General features: G+C 43.7%; 1 protein-coding gene across 6 annotated transcripts in view; it reads left to right on the top strand.

Annotated features, from left to right (window-relative positions):
- Positions 1–4,129: 4,129 nt before the first annotated feature.
- Positions 4,130–24,986, top strand: part of LOC104060685 (integrator complex subunit 6-like) — a 41,392-nt gene continuing 20,535 nt past the window's right edge. For 4 of the 6 annotated variants that reach the window (XR_008451399.1, XR_008451400.1, XM_054075413.1 and 1 more), the window contains exons 1-3: positions 4,139–4,386; positions 4,476–4,553; positions 23,495–23,644. Coding sequence is in view for 4 of the 6 variants with exons in the window: in XM_054075413.1 (XP_053931388.1) it covers positions 4,276–4,386; positions 4,476–4,553; positions 23,495–23,644 (339 nt within the window). In the remaining 2 variants the exon portion in view is untranslated. Of the gene's footprint in view, positions 4,387–4,475; positions 4,554–23,494; positions 23,645–24,986 lie in introns of all 6 variants that reach the window. The other 2 variants (XM_054075415.1, XM_054075414.1) reach the window with 1 other exon arrangement.

Raw genomic sequence — 24,986 nt, 5'->3', positions numbered from 1 at the left:
GGCTTGGAAAGCCTTTTAAATCAAGCAGGAAAGTCATCAGGGCAGCTGTATTACAAGAGCAAGATAGGGAACCATAGAAGCTGAGGGAGGTTTGAAGGGTTTAGCTGTTGATCTAGATTTTCAGTAGATAATTTCTGACTAAGGTATCAAGTGTGCCCCAAATTCCGATAGCTAATCGGTGCCAAAGCTGACCTCCTTCATTGCCTAAAGGAGCATGGCTAGTGTCTCACAGTGATATTACTTGTTCAGGTCAGAAAGCAACTAGGTGAGAAAAAAGTAACAGATAAAGCAATATGAAAGTGTTAAGAAGAAAGGAAGATTGCTAGAGCTAAAATCCTGTTAGAGGCCACAGCTTAGATGCTAAGCTTTGTTAGGACAAGGAATACAAAAATAACAATTTATCAGCACAGCAGGGAGAAATACCACTGATTGGTTTGGTCAGAAATTGACTGAAATGATTCTTCCAGAATGATATTCCTTTTCTAACTGTGCAATAGAATACGTGCAGAGGATCTAATTCTGAAATCTTTAATTGTAGGAGATCTTAATCTGCAGCAGCTATTGTTGTTAATTTCCCCAAAGAGACAACTTCTTTAACTATTGCAGTTGAAGAAATGTAGATGAGTGTAATTTCAATTAAAACCCAAGAAAAGTCTGAACTTCGTAGATGTAGCGAGTGTTTGCTGCCATAGCTGCCAGGTGGTCAGTGCTGCAAACGTAAATCATATGGAGGAGCAGTAAAGAACCAGTCAATCAAGCTGCATTTATGCACATGTTACTTTCAGGAATTAAAAAAGTCTCATTAAACTACATAAATGCCTTGCAGTGTGCCCAGAAAATTGCTCAACTTCAGCTCTCATGGTGTCCAGCAGGAGCAGGTTCCAAAAGCCAAAATCCTCAGCAGAGAGAAAGGGAGAGTATGTGAACCTTCCCTGTTGCTGCCCTTGGAAAGGTCAGCCTCTGAAACGGGAAACAAGAGAGTTTCATCTTGACCTTTAAATAATATGTTTGAATGGAAGAGAAGTGGCTTTTAGGTATCTGGCAGTCTGGAGTTAAATATATATATATGTGGTGAGGGTAGGAACTTCTAATTGTTTAGCCTTTCATGTAGTCTGATTTGAGGACACTGCAGGACGTGGGGCCTCTGGGCTGCCAGCTCGAATTGGCCGAGGTCCGCTGGAGGAAAAAGTTAGTCTGTGACCTCATCTGGCTGCTGTGAGAGAAATGCAAAGGTGGCCTCAACAAGTTCTTGGTGCTGGGACCCAGTGGTATTACCTGGCATCTTCTACCAATAATTTAGTTTCCATTCAGTCCTTAGCAAGTCCATTCCTATCCAGGTATTTTCTTTCTGGACTAATATGCAGTGGTGCAAAAATACGGTATCTGCGTTTTTGCCTTGCCTAGAAATTCAAATGCCATTTCTTTCAGTCTGGCTCCATTCATCTGTGCTGATCACTTGCATAATAATATTTATGTTTATCCCTCCTGGCATTTCTGGTATGATTGCTAAAATTCAGAAACCTTGATCACAGTTGCACTTGCACATACACAACTTATGGAGGGGGCCTGGATAACTAAATGGAGAGTCTCCAAGTCTGATAGTTATCTGTTTCCAAAATGAGCTGCCTTTCAACTATTATTTTATCACCGTATGGTTCAGTAAAATTAAATAATTTCGTAATGTTATATGAATAATATCTGCAGAAGCTAAGATTTTTGAAAGAGAATTTAAGCTTTGTAAAAACAATACAGACTTGCCACTGCCCTGTACTCAGACGGTTGGGGTTTTTTTTTGGTGTCAAAAGGAACGAGTACATCCCTGAATTAAAAAGATTTTATGTCTCTGTTTATTTTGATCAAGATGGGGAATCGTATCTCTACAAGCACTGATATTTTGTAATGCTTTGTAATGGGCGTTTTGGAACACACCTGTGGTGGTGTGAAACACCAGTGTTGTCCAAATGCTTCACAGATACAGAGTGAAAACTGAAACTGATTCTTTGCCTATTGTTCAACTGAACGGCAAGAAAAAATCTGCCACCAAAGCCTTTGAATGTTAAACATTGGTAAATATTATCGGTTACTTAATTATTATTTTAAACCAAGATCTGTGTTGACAGTGCTGCTTTTGTGTTCTTTGGATTCAGTCCTGGAAGCAAACAGGCATTCAGGAGCAGACATAGTGCTAAAGAGTTCCTTGGTCTCGTTCCCCTCACCCAGTTTCCGCCAGCAGCCACTGCTGGGACCAGTATGTGGGCTGGGGCCTATCCCAGCACCGCTGGGACTCCGTATTTTCACAGAAACATAGAATGACCTGAGTTGGAAGGGACCTGCAAGGATCATTGAATCCCAACTCCTGTCCTTGCATAGGACAGGGATAGGAGTTCGCTTGGAGCTGGACACCTTGCTGTTTAATATTTTCATTGATGAGATATATACTGAGACTGAACGCTCCCTCAGAAAGTTTGCAGATGACACTACAACGAGTGGTGCAGTTGTCACACCAGAAAGATATATTTCATCCAGGAAGACCTGGACAAGCTGGAGAAGTGTGCATTTGTGAACCTCATGATGTTCAACCTCCAGGGGAGGTTCAGGCTAGACATCAGGAAAAAATTTTTTACGGAAAGGGTCATTGGGCACTGGAACAGACTGCCCAGGGCAGGCGGTTGGGTCACCTTCCCTGGAGGTGTTTAAGGGACAGGTGGATGAGATGCTGAGGGGCATGGTTTAGGGAGTGTTAGGAATGATTGGACTCGAGGACCCAGTGGGTCCCTTTCCAACCTGGTGATTCTTTGACTCTATGATTCAACAAGGCCAAGTGCAAGGTCCTACACCTGCATCGAACAGTTTCAATGCAGGCTGGGGGACGATGTGACTGAGAGCAGCCCTGCAGAGAAGGACTTGGGGTGCTGATTGATGAGAAGTTCGACAGGAGCCGGCAATGTGCGCTCACAGCCCAGAAGGCCAACCGTGTCCTGGGCTGCATCAAAAGCAGCGTGAACAGCAGAGTGAGGGAGGGGATTGTACCCCTCTGCTCCACTCTCGTGAGACCTCAGTTGGAGTCCTGTGTCCAGTTCTGGAATCCCCACCATAAGGATATGGAATTGTTGGAACAGGTCCAGAGGAGGCTACAAAGATGATGCAAGGGCAGCAGCACCTCCGCTATGAGGACAGGCTGAGAGAGTTGGGGTTGTTGAGCCTGAAGAAGGCTCCAGGGAGACCTTATAGCAGCTTGCAGTACCTGAAGGGGCTGCAGGAAAGCTGGGGAGGGGCTGTTTACAAGGCTATGGAGTGATTGGAGTGATAGGACGAGGGTTTCCAAGGGCAGGTTGGATGGGGCTGTGAGCAGCCTGGTCTGTGGGAGGTGTCCCTGCCCATGGGGGTGGCCCTGGGTGGGCTTTGGCATCCCTTCCAACCCGAACTATTTTAGGATTCTTTTCAGACTTTTAGTTTTCCACTGGAGCTGTAGGAGATGATGCAGTTCATGTACTCTCAGTCTCTCCACAGGCGCTGTGTTGCCACCCCACCTTTACCCGAGGAGGCCTCTAGGCCATGGCGTTACCAGCCTAGCAAAGAACCGCATGCTCAGGGCTGAGGTTCAGGGCTTAAGGGAAGGCACTGGGGGGTGGGTGGGGGGCGGGCAGGCGGGGCGCCCCCATCCCCGTACGGGAACCTCGTGGCGGGGTGCCCCCCCGGAGGCGTGGTCTCTCAGGAGGGGGCGTGGCTGCACTGGGAGGGGCGGGGCTTCCTCATTAGGGCGTGGTCTCATTGGAGAAAGACGGGCATCCAATGGAGGCGTGGCCTCCCTGGGGGAGGGGCGCCTCTATGAGGGCGTAGCCTCCCTGGGGAGATGGACTGGTCGATCGGGGGCGTGGCCTCCCGAGGGGGAAGGGGGGGACCCTGGGGAGCAGGGCGGGGTCTCCCCTCTCTACCCATACAGCCTTCCGTCCCAGGGGAGGGCGGGGCGGCCCCTGGGGATCGGGGCGGGGGACCCCGCAGCGGGGCGAGGCGGAGTGACAGGTGCGGCGCGCGCGCGCGCACAGGGCCCCGGCAGCACCTCCTTCCCCCTCCCCTTCCCTTCATGAATATGCAAATGTGGGTATAATTGTCAGCCAATGGCGAGCGCGCGGGTCACGTGGTGCTGGTGGAAGCCGAGGGAAGAGAAGTTGGGTCTCGGCGAGCGCAGGCGGCTCAGAGCGGAGCCGCGACGGGAGCGAGCGCCACCCCATCCTCGCCGCGGGGTGCCCGGCGGGCCGGGGCTCTGCCTGGACCATGCCGATCCTCCTCTTCCTTATAGACACGTCCGCTTCCATGAACCAGCGCGCCTATCTGGGCACCAGCTACCTGGACATCGCCAAAGGCGCCGTCGAGATCTTCATGAAGGTGAGCGCGGGGCCGCCCCGGTGCCCCCCCACACCCTCCCTTCCTTCTCCTCTCGCTCACGGCGCCGCTTCTCTTCGCTCTCCCCACAGCTGCGGGCCCGGGACCCGGCCAGCCGCGGCGACAGGTACATGCTGGTCACCTTCGACGAGCCGCCCTACTGCATCAAGGTAACCCCCCCGTCCCGCCCGGCGGCGGCAGCAGCGGCCCGTGAAGATGGCGGACATTTTGCTTTTGTATGGAGGAGAGAGGCGGAGGGCGCTGCTGAGATGGAGGAGGAGGAGGAGGGGGGGAGGAGGAGGCGGGCGGCGGCGGGGAGGCACCGCCCCCGGTGCGGAGAGGCCGGCACCGCCTCCCGCCGGGCTCGCCCGCCCCGTGCGGGGGCTCCGTGCTCAGCCAGCCCCGGTAGAGGGGGATCAGTGCTCAACCCTCCCCACTGTTCCCCCCTGGTGCAAGGGGCTCCCTGCTCAGCCACCCCCAGTACAGGGGGATCAGTGCTCAACCCTCCCCACTGTTCCCCCCCGGTGCAAGGGGCTCCCTGCTCAGCCACCCCCAGTACAGGGGGATCAGTGCGCAACCCTCCCCACTGTTCCCCCCTGGTGCAAGGGGCTCCCTGCTCAGCCACCCCCAGTACAGGGGGATCAGTGCTCAACCCTCCCCACTGTTCCCCCCTGGTGCAAGGAGCTCCCTGCTCAGCCACCCCCAGTACAGGGGGATCAGTGCTCAACCCTCCCCACTGTACCCCCCCTGGTGCAAGGGGCTCCGTGCTCAGCCAGCCCCGGTACAGGGGGATCAGTGCTCAACCCTCCCTAGTGTAGGGGGCTAAGTGCTCAGCCCCCCTGCCCCACTGCAGGAGGCGCAGTGCTCAGAGACCTCATCCCTCTCTCAGACAGTGCAAGGGGCTCATCCCTGCTACTCGCCCTCCCCACACTGCAGGTGGCTCAGTGCTTAGACACACTCCTGCGCTTCCCCCCAAGTGCATGAGGCTCAGCCGCACCCTCCCTCACTCCCCCCCAAGTGCATGGGGTTCAGCTGCCCCTCCAATTTTCATGCCTCTCTAGTTCAAGTGGCTCAGCTGCCGCCCCTACTTCCACTTCCCAGTGCAGGATCCTCAGCTGCCCATTCCCCCCACGCCAGGTCCCGATGCCACCATGGCCAATGCCACCCTGGGCATGGCTGTGGTGTGGGACAGGGTCACCAGTATGTGGGGCAGCAAGTGCTGTTCTGCTCCATGAGGGGCAAGGACCAAAGCAGAAGAAGCAGCGATGTGGGGTTCCTCTTTCTGCTGCTGCACCCTGTGACCAGTACCATTCTGTGTAAGGTGCTGGTAACTGGGACTTGAGTAGAGATTTCCATGCAGGCATGTGGTCCGCTAGCCTCTCCTGTCCCTCTTTTCTTGTTTCTCAAGGCTGAGGCAAGCAGGGCTGAGCTGTATATCATCTTGCCCGTACCATGAGGTTATGGCTAGAGCAAAAAAAAGTCAGAGCGCCATGTCACTTAAACTCTGGCATTCAATTCGCTGATGGAAACGTCTCACTGAATTTAAAATATTGAAATAAAGTGTGCCACAGAAAGCATCATTGCTGTGGGAGCTTTAGAATCCTCCTGAACAGTTGTCAATTAGAACTGTATTCGCCATGACTAATGCAGGAGTTCTCACAACCATTGGGCCTTAGTCCTGTACCGCGAGGGCCAAAGAGCTTTAGGCAAAAATGGGTTGCTGGTCATTCCAGAGAAGAAGGGAGAAACTTCTCTGGATCCCCTAGCTAAAATTTCTTGAAGAGAAGTCGTAAGAATAACTCTGTTCAGTGATGCTTTCTAATCACATCTTTGATAATGAAGAAACTTAATCATCAAGAGCTGTGAATCTTGTTTCCTTTCATCGGCAATGTATTTACACAGTGAAAAAGTACAGTCTGCTTTCTGAAGTGACAGAATTGATTTAGTGACTCAGTATTTATTGTTTGTCTTGCGTTTCCTCAGAAGAAGGTGCAGAAGTCATCCTGTTCTGTGAATTGAAATCATCGTTCTTGAGTAACAGAAACCAGTATCTGTCAAAAAACCTGGGTCTTGGAGAGAAGTTTTTTTTTTTTTTAAGAAATAATGCACGCATACTTTTCCCCATCCATGTCTGGATGTAAAATGAAACCTCTGTTACGCTGGTGTTAACTGTAGGTTTCTTGTGTTAGGTTTTTTTTTTTTAATCCTAGTTGTGTCAGGTATTTTGCAGGTAAACCTTTCTTAAGTTTGAGAAAGAAGCCTTTCCACTGCAGTGGTAGCAAGCATACTGGTGATGTAATAAAAAAGTGGCCCTTCTGCTTGAGGTGTGTGTGGTAATGCTACAGGTTATTACCACACTCGTACTCAGATTTGCTGAGGAAGATCCTTAGGTTTAATGAGCATCTGGGTACGTTCTGTGTACTAATGAGCATCTGACTGTGTTCCCAGTTATAGTAAATAGCAATTGAAGTAAATGAGACTGTGATACCCATCGTAGTGTTGAATCATGTTTGACACACAGTAAATAGCCAAGGGAAAAACCAAACGTTCTTGTTATTTGTCTCCTCTTAAAAATGTATTTTTCTGCCTTTAGCATCCTGGACCTTAAGCAATCTTCAGATATTTTTTCAAAACTTAGTAACTTGTGTGGAAACAGGCTGCAGATCCAATAAATGTTTATAATAATTACGATCACAACTCCAGTACAACTGTTACGTAAAGACTTTGTGGCATAAATTGATGTAGTTAGGCTGTCACCCTTTCTTATTCGAGCAGTGGAGGCCTTGTAGCAACAATGAGATTCTTCCCTCTGTTGGAAGATGTGTTCTTAAGATATTTTCTTGGTATGTATGATGCCCCTCTGCTGTGTTATTCCAGGAAAACTTTCTGGTCTAGGCCAAAATCTCTATGTCCTACAAAACATGCTTGTGGAAAAAAAAAAAAAGAGTTTAGTTTCTTTGCTAATGCTGCTGTAGCGAGATACCTTATCTCTATTTAGCGAAGGAGAGAAAGAACTTGACAAGTGAATGCATTTTGCAGGTCTGCTTTCCAAATACATGCAGTGGTGGCTGGTTTCAGTTTGTGGCAGCTTTATCTCTTGTTTTCTTTATGATTTACACTAATTAAATTATATAATTGCCAGATAGCTCTTAAGGTTGCCAGCGAAGCAAGTGAGGGACATGAGCTTGTTGTGAAGCTGACCACCCAGAAGGTAGAAGTATTATGGGAACTTCAGCTTGGAGTAGGGGTAACTGTGAGATGAGTGCATTGCTTTTGTTTCACGGTTAGTTTGCCTTTAGCCTTAAAGTTTTTTTAATTAACAGTACTGGTTCACTTGTGAAGGACAAGGATATCTTAAGGAAAACATCGCACTCATGGTGGTATTGTGCTGAGTGAAAGGATTCTACTAGTGCACAAATGATTTGCTAAAAGCTGTGCAAGTAAGATAATGGTTTTGGAACTGTTTAAAGTGTAGAGAGTTTGAAATTATTTGCAAGACCTGTAACCCGTCTCCCAGTCACTCCTGTTTTTAATAGACTGCTCATAGCTCTCTGTGCTGCTTTTAAAAATGGGATTATTTAGTCTCTTGAGTTTGCAGTGCGGCTCTACAAAGAACTGTGGTGGCGTGTGTCTAAGGAGGAGACAAGGTGCCGTCCTTGGAAGGTGGGGACAGGGAGATAGGGGTGGTAGGAATCTCAGTTCCACTCCCGCAGCAAAAGCCTCTGGAACATCACCAGCTGCTTTGCTCCTGTTTGTTACGTAATGTATAGATGGTGATTTGTGACAGTAATTATGATGCAGCCATTTACAGCTCTTGCTTTGCCTCCAAAATGCTCTCCAGTAAGAGAGAAATATTTAATATTTTAAAAGCATGTTACAGAATGTATAAACTTGTAGTTGCCAAATGATGTGATCCTGTATAGGTAAATGGAAAGACACCTGTAAGTTCTGGTGAATGTTGGGTCATATTCTCATTTTACGGACCGGGGCGGGGGAAATAGTAGGTTATTTCATGAAGTAAGAATGTTCAACGTGATGCTTATATTGTGCTTTTTCCTCTACTGTTTTTAGATGGCAGTTGCCATAGGATGCTGTCAAGCGAGTCCGTTTTGGTCTAGTGGTGTGTAGCAGCACTGAAGAAAGCTAGGCCAGTCTGGGGGTATTTGGTGTGCTTGGGAAAGTGATGATACCTGTAGTATAACTCCTTTGTACTCAGGAGCATGTGGCAGGTGTCTCTTATAATTAAAACACTACTGCTAAAATTTAGGTATTGAAGGAATTCCAAACGTATTCAGTTCTCCTGGGTAGGAAAAATGGCCTCCCTGTCTGGCACAGTATTTGACTTGGTCTTGTATGGCTTTTTCTCTGTATTTGCTCTGTGTATTTCTATTTTGAAATCGTAGAACCATTCAGCATCCTTAGATGTTTTTTCCTCTCTATCAATGTCTGTGTTTCTCTACACCTAAGCATGCACCATGGGATAAATGGAGAGGATCTTAAGCCATTTGTGTTTTTTTTTTCCCCAATGTAGTGGTGCTAGGGTAAAAGTATGAGGCGAAGGAAAGAGTCTTCTCACCTGCCTCACTACCCAAGTGTTTCATGTTTTCCAGTGTTGCAGAAGAGAGGGAGGTAGGTTTCAGCAAGATCTACCTAGATTTCTCTGCAAATGGAGCTCCAACCAAAATCTGCTTGGAAAGAGTTTTTGAAAAGGAGGGCAAGGTTTAGCTCTTTGTTATTTTTTTTTTCCATTCTTGTTTTTTGTTAAACCTCACATCCTGCAGTTTGTGTTCTGCTTGTGGATTTGTGCTGCAAGTGGCTAGTTAAGACACAGAAAAAAACTTGTGAACTTATGTGAAGTTATTGATTAACTGTCCTGCCCTGTTCCCTGTGACTGATACCCGGCTGCTGATAGCAGTACCGCCTTTTCTTAGTGCTTCAGAAATATTAATTATGACAGGGGCACAGAAATCTGGCTTTTGCTTTATATTCTTGTGACACTACATAGTATAACCTTTATATATGATCCGGTCACAAGTCAGAAGACTGGGAGAATTTAAGTTTACTCTGCCGAAGCTGAAATTATATAGATTTTCCTCTTTCTGTTACCTGTTATATGACCCTTGAATTCAGTGAGTGACTGCATTATAAATGGGTTCCTTGAATCTGGATGCAGAAATAAGCATGAGACTGTGTGAGAAGTAGCTCAAAATCTGTAATATAATGTATGTGAAACACTTTACTGTTTGATAAATCCAGGCTGTGCAAATGATGGATGGAATTCCTTCCAGTTCAGTTGCTGTTCTCTGCTAGTCTGATGTTTCGGTGCTAAAGAGCTCTCCTGTGGAAGCAGCCCTTTGCAATGGACTCTAACAAATCTCTTCTGTTTCCTTGAAATTCTCATAAGGGATTGAGTTTAAAGACCTTTGATTTTTGGTGTTAGATTGGGGTACCTTAGAGGCTGGAATAGGAGTTTATAGAAGGCTCTTTTAAAGCCTGTCAAAGAGTGCTTGCCATATGTAAATAAGATGTTCATTTATGGTACTGAACTAGTACTTCAAAACTGGGAGTTCATAAGGTCAGACTCAGGGAGACTGGCTTTGCTATCTCATTTTTTTAGTGGCACAAAAGCTTTGGCCTGCATTTTTAAATTCTCATTCCACATGGAAGCTTTGCTGGTGCAGAATGTAACCAGTTACCACTGACTCTGGAAAGGAGGGTAGCGAATGAATAGGCTGTGCTGCAAAAGAAGATGTCAGATCTATTTGTCTGTTTCTGGAAGGAAGGAAATTGGAGCTCCTGACCCTGAGCTGCAGGGAGAAAGAGAAACCCAGCTGTGAAACCTGTTGGGTTTCAGGCAGACATCTTCGGGAAAGCTGCCTAAGGTGATGGGAAATGCATTTGTGTGTGTTTTAACTGTTATTGAGGAAGAAAACTAGAGCAATACCTAGTAAGCTAACCTGTAGCAAATCCACAGAATAATTTTAAATTGATTGGGCTTTTCCAGAAACCTTGAGATACTGAGAACCATCAGTTTTCTATGTGAAAGGTCTGGCTTCTGGCAGATGCAAGTACCCAGTGGTCTGATCTGTGCTGTGGAGAAGGATGTATGAGCAGCTGGAAATATGATTGGAGGTTTACAAGTTGGTAGTGAGATATGCAGGCACAATTGTTGCAAAGCAGATAGCAGCTAGAGGGGCAGGAGGGGGAAGCTGATTATCGGAGACACTGATACTGAAAATGCTGGCAAATCAAACACTTAAGGCTTGTTCTAGAGTTTTAGAAAGCAAGCATCCTTCGTCAGGCCTGGGCAACACAAGGGAGTGATCTCCATCAATCGTGTGCAATGAAACAAAAGTTAGTTACAGAATATGTTTCCCACTTACATGCAAATGTATAGATTTCCCCAGAAATCTTACGCATGTTCTCTTACTTTCCAAGATCTAATTCCAGTGTTATTATGGAACTTCGCAACAGTCAGAATTCTTGCTAATTTGAAACTGGCTCCAGATCTCTGCTTGACCTTGCCTTTCAGATAAGAGATTCCTAACAGAGGTGATTACAGAAGAAGAGACATGTGTTCAGTACAGATCAGACTTCACACAAGGTATCATCTTCAAAGAATGAACCATATCTGGGAAAGAAACTGTCTAAAGAAGCCATCCTCTCAGAGAAAGAAAACATGGTATCAGAGGGACATTCTGTCTTAACTTTGAAAAAACTCCGACTGCTTAGATGAAACTTAACAGTACTTTAGCTTAAATCAAAATATTCTACTTTTTGTAATAGTAACTACTTCTTGTACCAATGCAAAAGGGACAGAAAAGGGAGATAAATGGGAGAGGCCTATCTTTCTCTCCAGATACACTGTAAGTAACACACAAACTTAGTGAACCTGCCAGGCAGGCATTATTGGAAGGAGAAAAAAATGCAGAATCCAGTACTGAAGAATGGGACGAGATGTTGAGCAGGGTGTGCAGTGTCTGTTCTTGATAACTACTTTGGGAGGTGATGTTCTCTGTTAGCAGATAGAGCAAGGTATTCCTGTTATACCACATACACTTTTTGAGTCAGTGAGAGCAATATTTTTGAGTACTAATGTCTTCCATTGCCTGTGAAGTACTAAGCACACCTGTCCTCCAGTCTTGAAATACATCTGCTGTGCTTGGTTTGGGGTTTGTCGTGGAATTTGTGTGTTTTCAGGAGGCTGACTTTCAGCAGAAATGACTGGCAGGCTAAAACCAAGGATTGTTCTTCTTTTGTTTAACAAAATGATTTTAGGAAAAGAAACAGAAGTCACTGAATTGTTTTACAAGCACTCATGCAAATTCCGATTGTCTAGTTCTTTTTGAGGACAAAACAAAATGCATTTAATACTGCTTGTGAATACCCCACCAACCAGTTTTTAACTGCTTCTCTCTAACTGCCTTATTGCTTAAACGTTTGAATGAAGGATGTGTGCTCTGTGTCTATGCCTGTGAAAAGGTCCTTTTTTTGTTTTGTTTCTATAACTATTTTGGAAATGGACAAGTAAGGCCAAAGGTGGTTATAAGGCTCTTGTTGGTGAAAGTCGTAGGTTTGTATTTTATATACCGTAGCACGTCTCAAAATCTAAGAATCTATTGTACTAAAACCCGAGGAATTATCAGTTGACCTCCCTGTGGCAGGCACACAATAAAGTATGGTAGTACTAAATGGGTTCAAATAGAAAGCATTGTTTAGAAGACACATTCACTTTCTTGAGAGACAACATATCGGGTAGTGTAAAACATGTTAAAATGCTCCTAAACATGAATAAGCATGCTAGTCTTACTTCTTCCTCCCAGTCCTGAGTGACTGCTGCTTGCTCTCTGCCTTTTGTTTGAGTGTTGTAGCAAGCACCCTTTTGCAGGAACTGGTGTGAGGAGAAGAAAGTGCTATGCTAAGGAATTTTCTGCATAGTAATGTGCTGCTCCCTTTAAAAAACAAACAAACCAGTAATAGTTGCTGTGATTCACTTTTCTAAAAGAAGTAAGTGTGTTCTGAAGTTGACGTCTTTTGTAAAAAATTCTAGTTCATGCAAGAAGGTGGTAGTTTTTGGAAGGAATAGATTTTAAATGGAACAGTGGTTCAGAAATCAACGTTTTGGTAGATATGATGGACCAAATTCTGCTTGGCTGTCATTTTTATCATTAGTTTTTATCATTAGTTTTTGAAGTTAGTTAACTACTTGAAGTTGTGCTTTCACCTGCTGCCTGCCTTACAGGAAGGAAGGGAGAGCTGTGTTGCTAGGTTAGTGAAAATAATTTAACCAGTTCTGTTTCTACAGGAATTGGCAAATGAAAAGCTTGCTTTTTCATCTGAAATAGGTGACTGCTTCGTACTGTGGGTGAGATGCCAGAGGCCTTGAATGGAAACCAACATCTGTTGTTTGTAACCACTGTAGCAGTTTATTTTTTCATATTTTATTTGGTTCTTTATTTGATCTTGGACTCATTCAAAGATGTAAGCCCTTAAGACTGCAGGATAAACTAGACAAAAGTAGATATGTTTGCACTAAGAGGCTTAACCCATCCTCAGTGCAAAGGTCGCTTTTATTTTAAAAATAGAAGCTCAAAATGTGTAATCAGACAGTTGAGTTGGATATCTAGCTGTATTTTTGTAGTGAGATCTTCTGCGAGGAGGAAGGTGCTTTGTGCAGTCAGTGGTTCCTGCCACGTGTAATCTTTATTGGCTGCCTCCTCCCCTTTGGTGCCCTTAGTGTTTGAGTTTCATGTGTGTGTTTCTAAAAAAAGTTTTCTTTTTTGTTGATGTTTATGGAAGAAAGCCTAGGCCTTGTAACCTGGCTTTGTGGTACAGCTAAAAATTTGCACAAAATACTTCCGTGATATCTGGAAAATGGACATTTATTCTTTTTAGACTTAGTGAAAACTAATGTGGTATCAAATGCTGATTTGCTCACACTTTAACAGTGGAAAAAGGTAATTCAGGCTGCAGACACTTCTACAATGTTCACCCAAGAAGGCTTGCAAGAAAGAATGTGTTTTGCAGCAAAGGTGAATGAATGATGTTTTGAGCTTATTGTGACAAGAAAAGACAGAACTTAGTGCTGTCTCCTACTGCAGAGTCAAATAGAGAAAAGTAATTTCTGTCCCATCTTCTGGAAGATCAGTGCTTCTGGAGGGGGAGAGCAGTGCAAGTCTAAGGGCCCTCTGAGAAGATTCTGGATGTCTCTAGTCTTTAGTGATTCTCTTCACTTTCTGTATCTTAAACGCCCGTATCCCTGATTTTATTTAATAACATGGGCTACAAAAAATCAGTGGAAGAAAGCAGTTGCTGCTGTTCTGAATTTTAAATGCAGGATGTTAAGTGATTCACTCCTGCGGGTTTAGAGTCTTGGAATTTTTTCTTTCTTCTTAAACTTTATTTTTGCAGTTTACCACTTAGTGTGTGATTCGATGCTTCTACCTCAAAAAAAGTAGCAGGTAGTAATTTAAAGGATTCTCGTGTTTTGCATTTTTCTTGCTAATTTTAGGATAGTAAGAAAATGGCTGTGTAGTAACTAACTTAGCTGTGAGCAGGGTGTTCCAGGGTTAAGGTTGTAGTAAGGCGCCAAGGAAAAAGTACATTCTTGCAATAAGACTGTGGTGTTGTGCACAGGAGAATCTGTGCTTATGCATAGACTCATGCTGACCTTCCAGTCATTCTGCAGAGTACTGGAAATACACAGTTTCTTTTGGTGTAAGATCTGGCATTTACAAGTATCTCTGAAACTTGAACTACTTATTACTAGATAAGAACCTTGTTTTCTTTGAAATAGCTACTAGCCCCCCTTATTATTTTCTAACTAAAGGGCCAATTTCACATTTTACCCACTTACTGTGTTTTTTTGCTTGAGCTCCTATGCAAACTCTCCAGGAAAAGCTGCACTAAATATGTTAAATATTATTCTACGCTACAGAAACAACGCTTCAGAACTCCTTAGTTCTGCTTTTTAAAGATGAGGATGATTATTGACGTGGCTATGTTTTCAGAGATGCTTTTAAGCTCTTACTAGTGTAAAAAAAAATACAAGTCTTCATAAGATGGATGTTGTTGAACAACTAATTTGACTGAAAACAAAGATCTACAGCGTGGCTAAGCTGGTGTTGCTGTGCTCTGCTTATCAGTGAGAATAATGCATTAGTATTGGTCTTCACAGTGTGTTAGGGTAGAGCTGGTAAGTTTTTAGTTTTCTTAAAAAAAAAAGGCGCAGAAGTTGAACAGACCTTTGTGGGAAAATCTACATCTGTCGAGGCAGAACACTTGGTGCCTTTAGCTGCTGCCAGGCGTCCTGGTGGTGCGCGGGCCAGGGACCCAATGGGCACCCTCCTGCAAGCCCTAGTGACTCGCGTGGGCACTATCTTTGGCCAGCAAGGTCCTCAGTATGACAGCACATGAAGTCTGCAGGGTGCTGTGAGGCAGCAAGGGCTTCCATCTGATGAAAAGAGCTAAAGCTGAGGTTGTTACTTTTGAACTGGCTGACTCCAGAGGGAAGCCACGACCTTCTCTTCTCTAAAATACAAAACTGAGCATAACGATGCTACCAATTCCACTGATGTATTTTTGGCTGCACCAGGCTTGAAGGTGGAGTTGACATCATTTGCTAGACTAGTTCATTGAAGTTTCTCAGCTTGTGTTCCTTCAATGGGTACCTGAATTTAATTGTGATCTAACATCTACCTGTATGTTTTTTTTTTCCAAGCAGTGTCTTGGATAGCATTTCAGACATAAATTGAGGAAATTGGTTGATTAGCTGAGGCCTTCCAGATTTGCTGCATTCTTGAGATTCAAAGTAAACTTGCAATATCTGTAGCACTTTGGTGTGCTGCACCAGTTCTGTGATTTGCTTTTAGAAGGAGAGGGGAAGAACACAACAATTTTCAAAATGGGGGTGAATCATGCTGTGTTGTCTCAGCTCTGGGCTGTAAAGCTAGAGGATTGTCAGCAATTGTCTTCCATGTGATTCACAAAATTGTGTCATGAAGAATCCTTTTTGCTGATAGCACACACTCTGTAACCTCTTTGCTCTTGCCTTTATTCCTTGTGACTTTCCCAGCCACACTGGCTTTAGGAAGGTGTCAGGAGGAGGATGGAGATGGGGACGGGTCGGCATTGAAGGCGTGTTTGATAGTCTGGAAGAGCAAAGGGTGTTAGGGGTAAATACAGATTTTTTTGATTGAAATGCCCATGTCTCAGCAGTTGCCCTCTCTACAGTATTTGTTTCAGATACACCTATAATGATGTTTCTAAAATGCCTGCTATGCTGCTGAACAGAAGCACGCGTCCTCTTGTTTTGCTTACTGTACTAGAACTGCAAATTGTATGATGACATCTGTGTTCCCTCTCCATTAAGCTATTGTGTGAAATGTGGCTTGTTCTGGTTCAACTCTGTATTGGAATACCCTAGCTTGCCGAGTGTTTCTCAGAAACGAGTGCTTTTTAACTGGATAGTGTTCTTTTATTTGAGTAAGAATGCTTTTTGGAGCAGGGTGATACCATGATCTCCTTGGTGTTTTTACTTTTCTTTCTTCATGTGTAGTCCTTTTATCCTTTTACAGCAAAAAGCATGGTGAGGTAGCTGTCAAAACAGGTGAAATATTGTTGACCAAAAAGCTAAATCTGGAGATGGATTAAAGCAGGAACAGCAGGTAACGAATAAAAAGGTAATGTAGGCTGGTTTGGTGGTTTTTTTTGTGTTTTCTTTTCTTGGCATTGATTATTATTATTATTATCAATTGAATCCAGGTATATTTTCAGCTTTCAGCATCTCTGTTTGATGTTTTTAACAGGTGAAGGCACTGCTTCTCCATAAATGCCAACATTAACAGAAGGACCCAGTTCTCCTTCTGTAACTGGAGCTTAAGAGCTCTCTGCTAAAGTTTTTCATGGATACTGTACTTAAAGATTAATATGAGTTGGAATTCAAGAGTTGAAACATCTTGAATTCTTCTTTATGAAGAAGAATTTCTGTATCTTGTTGAAGTCATCTGAAAAGCTGTGATTTTTTTTAAATTTTTTTTTTTTTTTGAGATAAAGAAATACTTCTTCCCTGTGTAATTGCCTGGCAGTAGCAGTTATACAAGGTTTCCAGTTATGTAGGCAAAAAGAATATGGGTGAGGGGAGAAGAGGCTCTGTGTTTGTTGTCGAAGTACATTCCCAGAGATGGGGAAAAGGGAATAATTATGGTGCCTGGAAGTGGATGACAAGGAAGGTGACAGCTTTCTGGTAGAAATCCAGTGTCAAAACGTCTCAGCTGTGTGGCATTAAAGTAATCATCTACTCTGGTGTCTTTTTTTTTTCCTAAAGATGTATTTTTTGCAAAGAGGTATTAAAGCAGTTCATGCTTCTCTGTTCTCTTGGAGACATTTTATCTGTATTAGATTTCTGTGGCTATTTTTATTTGACTGAGGCTTGAGCAAGTGTATTTTAAAAAATAAAATTTAAAAAACCTCTACTCTGGATGTGAAGAAGCTCTTGACCCACTGGGGTTCAGTTTGAGTGTCCTACGCAACCTGCAGAAATACTTGACAGGAAGAAACCAGTCACTTACCGTTCACAGTGCTTTAGGCTGCTGCTCGCTGGGTCTGATGTAAGGAGGACCGGACCGAGTCACGCTCTTGTGGACTCCTCACTGTACTTGAATGCTCTGCGGGCTGATTGAGAAGGTAGTTTAAACCTGTGAATTTACTGTTCATTAATATGTTCCTGAGATGACAACTGAGAAGCTGATTTTTTTTAGGCTAATCCCATAGTAACTTGCAGTGCATACCTACTTGAGTGACCAGGACTTGTTTCTGTTATGCCTGCAGTAGGGGTCATGTCTGAGTTTTAACTTGAAACTCTATGCCCTCTCCAGACTTCCATGAGAAGAGAGAAAGATAGGCTCCCCTGACTTGCTAACCAAGATGTATTTGTCTTCTTATCTCTCCTTGCCCTAGAATCTTACTTAGTTAAGGATAGGGGTAGCAGCTGTCTGTGTTTCAAACCCTTATCTAAGGCAAGGAGAGACTGGAAGAACTAACAATACAAATGATTTATTGTGCTCTAGAGAGACTAACGCAGCAATAGCAGTCGCACACAACTGGCTTGGTCCCATCAAACCTTCCTCCTCTTCCCACAAGCTTTGCATCAGCCCAGTAAGATCTGTTGATGTACCTGCACCCGCACTCACTAGTCCTTCAAATCCAGGACAGCACAGCTTGGATCCAAGCTGGCTCATTGTGTTCAGCACTGCCCTGATGCTAAGCCTATTGCAGGCCTGTGTGCCAGTATCATTCTGTGCTGGAGCTATGCTAATCTTGCATCTCAGAGGTGGGTGTTGTGATGCTGTTCTTGTGCCAAGAACAAAAAGGAGCCTATCTTGTGATTTATTTTTTTTTAATTATTTTTTTTTCCACTAAGGACTGTTTGATATTGTGCACTGACGGGGCTGGTGTGTTGCCTAAAAGTAACTGGAGCACACAGGTACAGAAATGGGAGAAGATTTTTTCTGCAGGCAAGGCACAGATAGAAAGTGAGAGCTCTGTTGCCTCAAAAATGGCATTCATAAATATTTGGAGGGGAGTCAATGTCTGAAGTGTCTGTTAGAGCTATTCTTTCTGCCCCATTTGCACAGTGCAGACAAACATTTCTGAGGATGAAATTAGTAGGTGATGTAGGTTGCGTGATGTTGACTTATTTTAGGACTTCTGAATATTAAATAAAAATGTACACAATGTTTATAGCATAGTCAGTACCTTCCTTCTTCTGTGTGCTATTTCTAGCTAGTAAATCTCTACCGTGGGGGCAGTGTAGGCATTGACTTTGCTGTACTGACAAATAGTGTTACCCCTGTCTGTCATGGGGAAGAGAGACAGCATGGTACCAGGACCCCACCTCCTCTCCTCCTCTGCTAAGTTTTGTCATAGCAATACCGGGGTGATCAAGATGAGGTCTGTGTTTACTAGAATTCCTACTCTGAAGTTGCTGAAGTTGGGCCAGGGAAGCTCTAGGTTGCAGAGGAGGATATTCCCTGCTGCGGAACCCACGGTGTTCAGGTGGTTACAAAGAGGTGAAGATATTTCGGAGTTTGAGAAGCAGCTTCTGGCACTACAAGGGGTCCAAAAGAAACGTCTGCTCTATGCTCACACAGACAAGAACAGGTTTGAGTGGTGATCACGTGTGCAGTTACCAATGAACAGAGAGGTAACTTAAAAATTAACCATTGTGATGATTTGGAAGGCAGAATGCTATGCTGGTTTCATTGTCTGCGCCCAGTACTTGGAAATTCTGTAGCAGTAGTTGTTTCAGATTTCAACAGCTGGATTTTTTTCTCACCTGATTTTTTCCATATGAATGTCACTGACAACCCAGCGTGCCACAGGCATGTTGTCCTGAACCAATCTCGGTTTTCCTAAGGTGGATACATTTAGTAGAAATTTGAATTACTGGGGAACTTAAATACTTAAAACAAGTTAGATTATCTGAAATACAATTATACTTTCTAGGGAAACATTAGCAGAACTCAAAATCTATATGTTTAGATAAATAACAGGGTGCTTCCTGTTGCAGGCAGTTGTAATTGGCATGCTAGGTTGCAAATTGTCTTCTTACTTGGAAGATTATTTTTAGTAACGTTGTTATTTTTGTATCAGATCTGAAAACAATCCAGTGAACAAGAAACTCTGCAGATCTGTCCTTTGGCATTGCCTGTAGAAACACTGAAGATGGAGAATCTCAAAAGCAGCAGCTGCCTGGATTTCATGGAGCTGGTGGAATCGGGAGAGACTGAGTTAGACCTGGAATTCTTGTGCTTTAATGCCCAACCTCTGGTTCTGCTAAAAAATAATTGAAAGCAACCATGCTGCCTGAAAATCTTGTGTTGTGTAAGGAAAAAAAAAAAAACCCAAACCTATAAACCCAGTAAATACAAGAGTTAGGCCAGTGCAGCTGAGATTGCAGCACATATGTGTATTAAAAACTTAGTAAATGTTCTTTGTTGCACTTTGAAGTTTCTCTCTTTTGTGCGATAAAAGTAGTGTGGGCTTTTTTTCCCCCCCACTAAAGCTTTTTATAAGATTCTCTGCGTCTTGCAAGGGAAATCTCCTTCTGTTGTTTCCAAGTCCTGAAGGTCTTTTTCAGCTACTGATTCTGAACGAGATTTTGTTTTGCTGCTCACCTCTTTTCCTGTTGATGTTCGGTTGGCCCTGGTTCTGGTTGGTGTAAGAAGAACCTTCTCTTCTTCACTGGATTTCACATTGGCGCTTCTCTGAATTCTGGATAATCTGGGCCTGTTTACTACTGAAATAAGCCATTTCAACCTTCCCTACTTCTTGAAACAGCTGAAATGCTTCTCTAGCTGTATGTGAAACAAAGCAGGGTATGGATTTGTCTGAAAACTAAGTCACCTTAAAAAAATGCTACGTTTCAAGCATTTTTCACATGATTTGCTTGCAAAGGCCAAAGCCAGGAGCTGGAAGGAAGATGGGATGCTGCTTCCAGATCTCAGGGCTTTGTAGGATGGTGTCCAAAGCTGGCAGTTGTCAACACAGAAGGCTAAATGACACCACATTTTTTGCCTATCCTTGGCATAGGCAAACAGGGTGAGGTTTTTGCTTACAGTACTTGTTTTTTTTTCTCCAGCAATCTCTGAAAGTCTTTTGGGGTATACATGCAGGCTAAAATTATTTGTTCTATGTAAATTATCAGAGCAGAAGCTGGTAACGTTGTGGCAAGATAAAGGCTGCTTAGATTGCTTTTAATAAATTCTGAGCATAAAAGTGACTAAGTAGGAATGTGGTAAATTGCTCTCGATGTTAGAACTGGTTCATAAACAAATAAAATAATTAATATTTAGTTCTGACTTCATAATTACTGACCTGAAGAGGACAAATAGTTTTTGCAGGATACGTTTGTGTTCGGTCCTTTTAAGGTTGTGGAGTTTGGGTTGGCTGTTATGGTTGGTTGGGTTTTCTGGTCGTTAGTGCTTCTGCTGGCAAATGGAAGTAGTGCTACTTAAAAGCAGTGGTTTTTTTTCTAAGCAGCATTAATGGTGGTGTTTTGAATTTAGGAAGGATTATTGTTTAAATCACTTTAAAATGCATTATTGAGCTCATTATGCATATGCTTTGTATTACTTTCTTAACTCTTAGCTCTGTTTTGCCCTAAGAACGATCCTACTGTGTATAGGGAGAGGAGAACACACAGAGTTCTTTGGGGCTTGAGTTTCTGTCCCTTAAATACATATTTAATTGTATAGCTTGACTAGAGTCTTTCTGGAAAAAACATCTCGACGAATATGACTTTCTAGCCAGTGATTTTGGTGGTTTTCATTCAAGAACCTTGTTTTGAGGATAACCTAGAGAGTGTGGTACACTGGGTATGGAATTAGGATGTCTTGCATTTGCTGCCCTTGTTCTCTTAATGAGAAGTTCTTCAGTATTACTCTGTTTATTTAAGAGGTGCAGCTCCGCTCAGCTTTATCTTTAAAGATCCTGCAGGAGGGTGTGAGATGAAAAACAGTTTTCTTAGAAGGCAAACCAGTGGTGCTGAGCTGCATCTTGTGCCCTCTGAGTACTCTGGTGAGGCAGCCGGTTCTGTGGGTGGTTGACCATGCTGCTGCCAGATCAAGCACAGGGGGAGCTGGAAGCCAAGCATATGTTTTCAGAAAAGGAAAATGGCAGAATCTCCAAATATCAGTGAAGTTTGTTACTGTTTATTTTAGAAAGAAATACTCTTAAATCTATTAGAGCTCAAATCAAAGAGTTGTAGTGCTTCCTTTGTAAATGTCTGCTTTTGAAACACAGTAACTCAAACAGCAATCTTTGCTGGAAAACACTTTTTGAACTGCAGCTGGGCTGTTCCTAAGAAGCTGGGCTCATGTGGTAGGAGATTTACCAGACAAAATGAAGCTGTTTCACCTATACTACTACGGGTTGATAGGATGCATACAAAAAAAATTTTGTAATTCATCCCTTAAATTGTTTTAAGGCAAACTTTTTAGGATAATGCAAGTCATCCTGTTGGGATTTGGTGTTTTTTACTGTGGGGAAAAAAGATCATTAGCTAACTCACTTTTACTCCAAAACAGAGACCCTGCGTTTGCTCTTTATTCTTGCTCTGGGCTGAGAGCAGTGCTGGGGGTTTCTGGGGCTCAGCTGATGAGGTGCTGTTTTGTTAAGCTGCAGTTGTGAGAGGATGTTGGTGTTTTATAGAGAATTAACTCGGCTGATCAAGCCTCACTCTTCCTTTGAGCTTTTGTTGCAGTTTCATAAAGCTGGGCCAGCCCTGCTGAAATACTCTTATTTGTTTGCTCTATTGCAGTTTTCTCTCTGTCTCCCTTGTACCAATCTAAAGCTTGAAAAACTGTTTTGAGGAGCTAAACTTGACCAAAACCTGTTTTGTTTTTTTTTAAACTCCTAATGATAATTCCTCATTCTGAAAAGACCCTCCTAGCTTAGGCAGGAGAAGTCAGCAGAGATATTAAACATCCTTTCTACTCCATTCTTTTATTTGATTGTGGCTGTAAGCTTGTCTGTGACCATCTATGCAGCCCAGAGTGTGTACGAGAGATTGGTGGTGGGATATAGCTGTTTCAACAGTGCAGCAACATCCTGGCCCTTCAGGTTCTTGCACGGCTCAGTGTAGTCAGCAGATGGTTGGTGCTGAGCGTACTGCACTGGGGAGGAGAGAACCTTTTGTGGTTGCCCCATCAAAAGTCAAACTGTCTGAAATGATTCTCTCGTTAGCTGCGTAACTAAGATTCCTGCTGGAGCACAGGAACATCTCCGGTTCCTAGCTGATAGTGAGCCTGGCTGAATAACTGCTTCCTTGCTGCAAGAGTGGTTTGGGGAGTAAGATATGATGGCAAGGCTGATAATTGTGTGAATATCTGGGGTTTTCAAGCTTTTCTTGTTTTAGGTGAGGCAGCTTAAATCCTGCACCAATTCCTTGTGAGCTAATGGTTTCTAAATCATTTCTGAGCTCTGAAGCATGACACTTTGTAGGAGAAGGGAATGTGAATCACAGCTGATGCTGATGTGTGTTACCCCTGCTTCTGATAGGGTCCAGAAAGCTTGGTAGGACTGGTCCATCCTCATCTCTTCGACGTCATTTGAATGCTCTGCAGGCTTTGTCAGCAATAACAGCTTTATTCATGACCTCTGGAATTTCAGGCTGTGATATGGAGGCTCTTTAACGGTGATTTGGTTCTGTCTTACGTGGTGTGTTTGCAGCTGCTCCATAGAAAGTTCTGTGCTCGCAAGTAGGAGAGCAGTTAGAGGGCTGGCAGTCGGAATACCAAGGTAGAAGGAAGGCAAGGGGTTTGTGATGCAGATTTGATAGCGTGTAGAAAGGCACGAACTGGGCCTGGTGGGCTAGGGTGGGAGAGAAGTACAAGAAAAATGAAAAAGTTGAGCAAGAGTAATGTAATATTGGAACTAAAAATAGCTGATCGTGTTGGTTTGTTGTTTTTTTTGGTTTTTTTTTAAATATTCCTTCTGCTAAATTGATATGCTTGCTTGCTTCCTACTAGGGGAAGTTGTAGGAAGGGGGAGGATGTGATAGGGGAGCAAAGATGGCAGTTACTGTTACTATTGCTTCTTTATCTTTCTTCTTATGAACTGCCACCCTTAGATTTGTACTTCCTGCATTAGTACATGTTGCAAATTCATTCTTGCCTCCGTAAATGGGTGCTGAAAGGAAAGAAAGGATGCAAGGAAGATGGGTGCCTCTGAGGAAACAGCAATATTATGCTGCTTGTATGTTTGTTTTATTGTTGCTCTTACTTTGGGAGCTGCATTTGATTTCCAAATCTGACAGTTTCTTCTAATAAAATATTCACATGCTTAATCCAAATACTTCTATCGCCTCTACAGCAGTTTTCATGGGCAAGAACTGGGTATTTGTAAATTTTTTCAAGTGCTTGACAGTGCCTATGTTTTGCGCGTCTTCCATTGTGGGCTTAACTGTATGTTTTACACCAAGTTGTGCATACATGGATTAGGTGTGTGTAGCATGTAAATGCTTGGGGGGAAGTGAGATAAAAGACAACATGTAGTTGATTGCAGTTTGTTGTGGAAATAACTAAAAGGCTTTTTTTGTTTTATGTAATAGGCTGGATGGAAGGAAAATCATGCAACGTTTATGAATGAACTGAAAAATCTTCAGGCTTCAGGACTAACTACTCTTGGTCAGGCACTCAGGTCATCGTTTGACTTGTTAAATCTCAATAGATTAGTGTCTGGAATAGACAACTATGGACAGGTAACAAATCTATCTTTTATTTTTCTGTGTTTTTTGAAATTGTTTTTTGAAAGTGGGGGAGGGGATTTGGTGATTCTCATTTGGTTTTGCTCTTGATTTTGTTTTTAAATGTTGGATAGCTGCGTGTTAAAATTTGAACTTAACTTTTTTTTTTCCCTTCTTCTTTTTATTACATCTACTGAACATATCCTGGACTATACTAGCACTTTTTTTCCTTATTGAACTGCAAAGAAAGCAGTGATATAAATGACCCTGACTGTAGATACACAGTTGCTCGCTGGGAGTATGTAGGATGGAAGGCAGCAAATCTGCTTTGCTGTTTTATGTTGTCTGTGATTCATGTCTTGACTTCCCCTCTCTCACACTTGAAAAGTCCATTTAAAAGGACTCTGGGTTTTTTCCCCACTGTTGTCATGAAGTTCTGAGCTGTCTGTCTTATTTTCTGCTTTTGTGGGCTCGAGGAGTTTTGTGCTATTACTGGGGGAAACAGCCAGTCATCCTAAATCTTTAGTGAATGCATGTGAATGCACAGAGCAGCAGCTCTTGCGTCGTTCTGAACAGCTCCACAACTCTTGAAAGAAAATTACAGGATTATTTTGAAAGAGCACTCGTCTTGCTGTTCCTTTTACAATGACAAAAATCATAGAATGCTTTGAGTCAGAAGGGACTTTGATGCCCATCCAGTTCCACCCTGCCTGCCATGGACAGGGACACCTCCTACAGACTAGGGTGCTCCGAGCCCAATCCGTCCTGCCCTTGGACACTTCCAAGGATGGGGCAGCCACTACTTCTCTGGGCAACCTGGGCCAGGGTCTCACCACCCTCACAGTAAAAACATTTCTTCCTAGGATCTCATCTCAATTTCCCTCTCAGGTCAAAACTGTTCCCCCCTTGTCCTTATCCCTGTCCCCCCGCTGAAGACCCTTTCCCAGCTTTCCTGTGGGCCCCCTTTCAGTACTGGAGGCTGCTCTAAGGTCTCCCCGGAGCCTCTTCTCCAGGACAAACAACCCCAGCTCTCTCAGCCTGTCCTCATATGGGAGGTGCCCCAGCTCTCAGATGGTCTTTGTGCCTTCCTCTGGACTTGTTCCAAAAGATCCCTGTCCTTCCATGTGTTCGGAGAAGGGGGGATTCCTTAAAGCCAGCAAAGGAGCAGAGCAGAGGGGGGTTGCTTGGGAACTCACAGTGAAGAAAGCGGGCCACGAGTGAGTGAAGAAAAAGGTTTGGAAGAGGAAAGGTTGGGCTTGTAGGAGAGCTCAATTTACAGGTTGGGCAACACTCACTTCTCCTCTCCCCTGCCTGTCCTTCCTAAACAGTCTGTGTTCCTCAGTCCCAACACTCCAGT

Source organism: Cuculus canorus, chromosome 10, assembly GCF_017976375.1.
Source record: "Cuculus canorus isolate bCucCan1 chromosome 10, bCucCan1.pri, whole genome shotgun sequence".
Classification (NCBI taxonomy): Eukaryota; Metazoa; Chordata; class Aves; order Cuculiformes; family Cuculidae; genus Cuculus; species Cuculus canorus.
The sequence above is the reverse complement of the archived record's forward strand: the minus strand, read 5'-3'. Positions and strand labels throughout refer to the sequence as shown.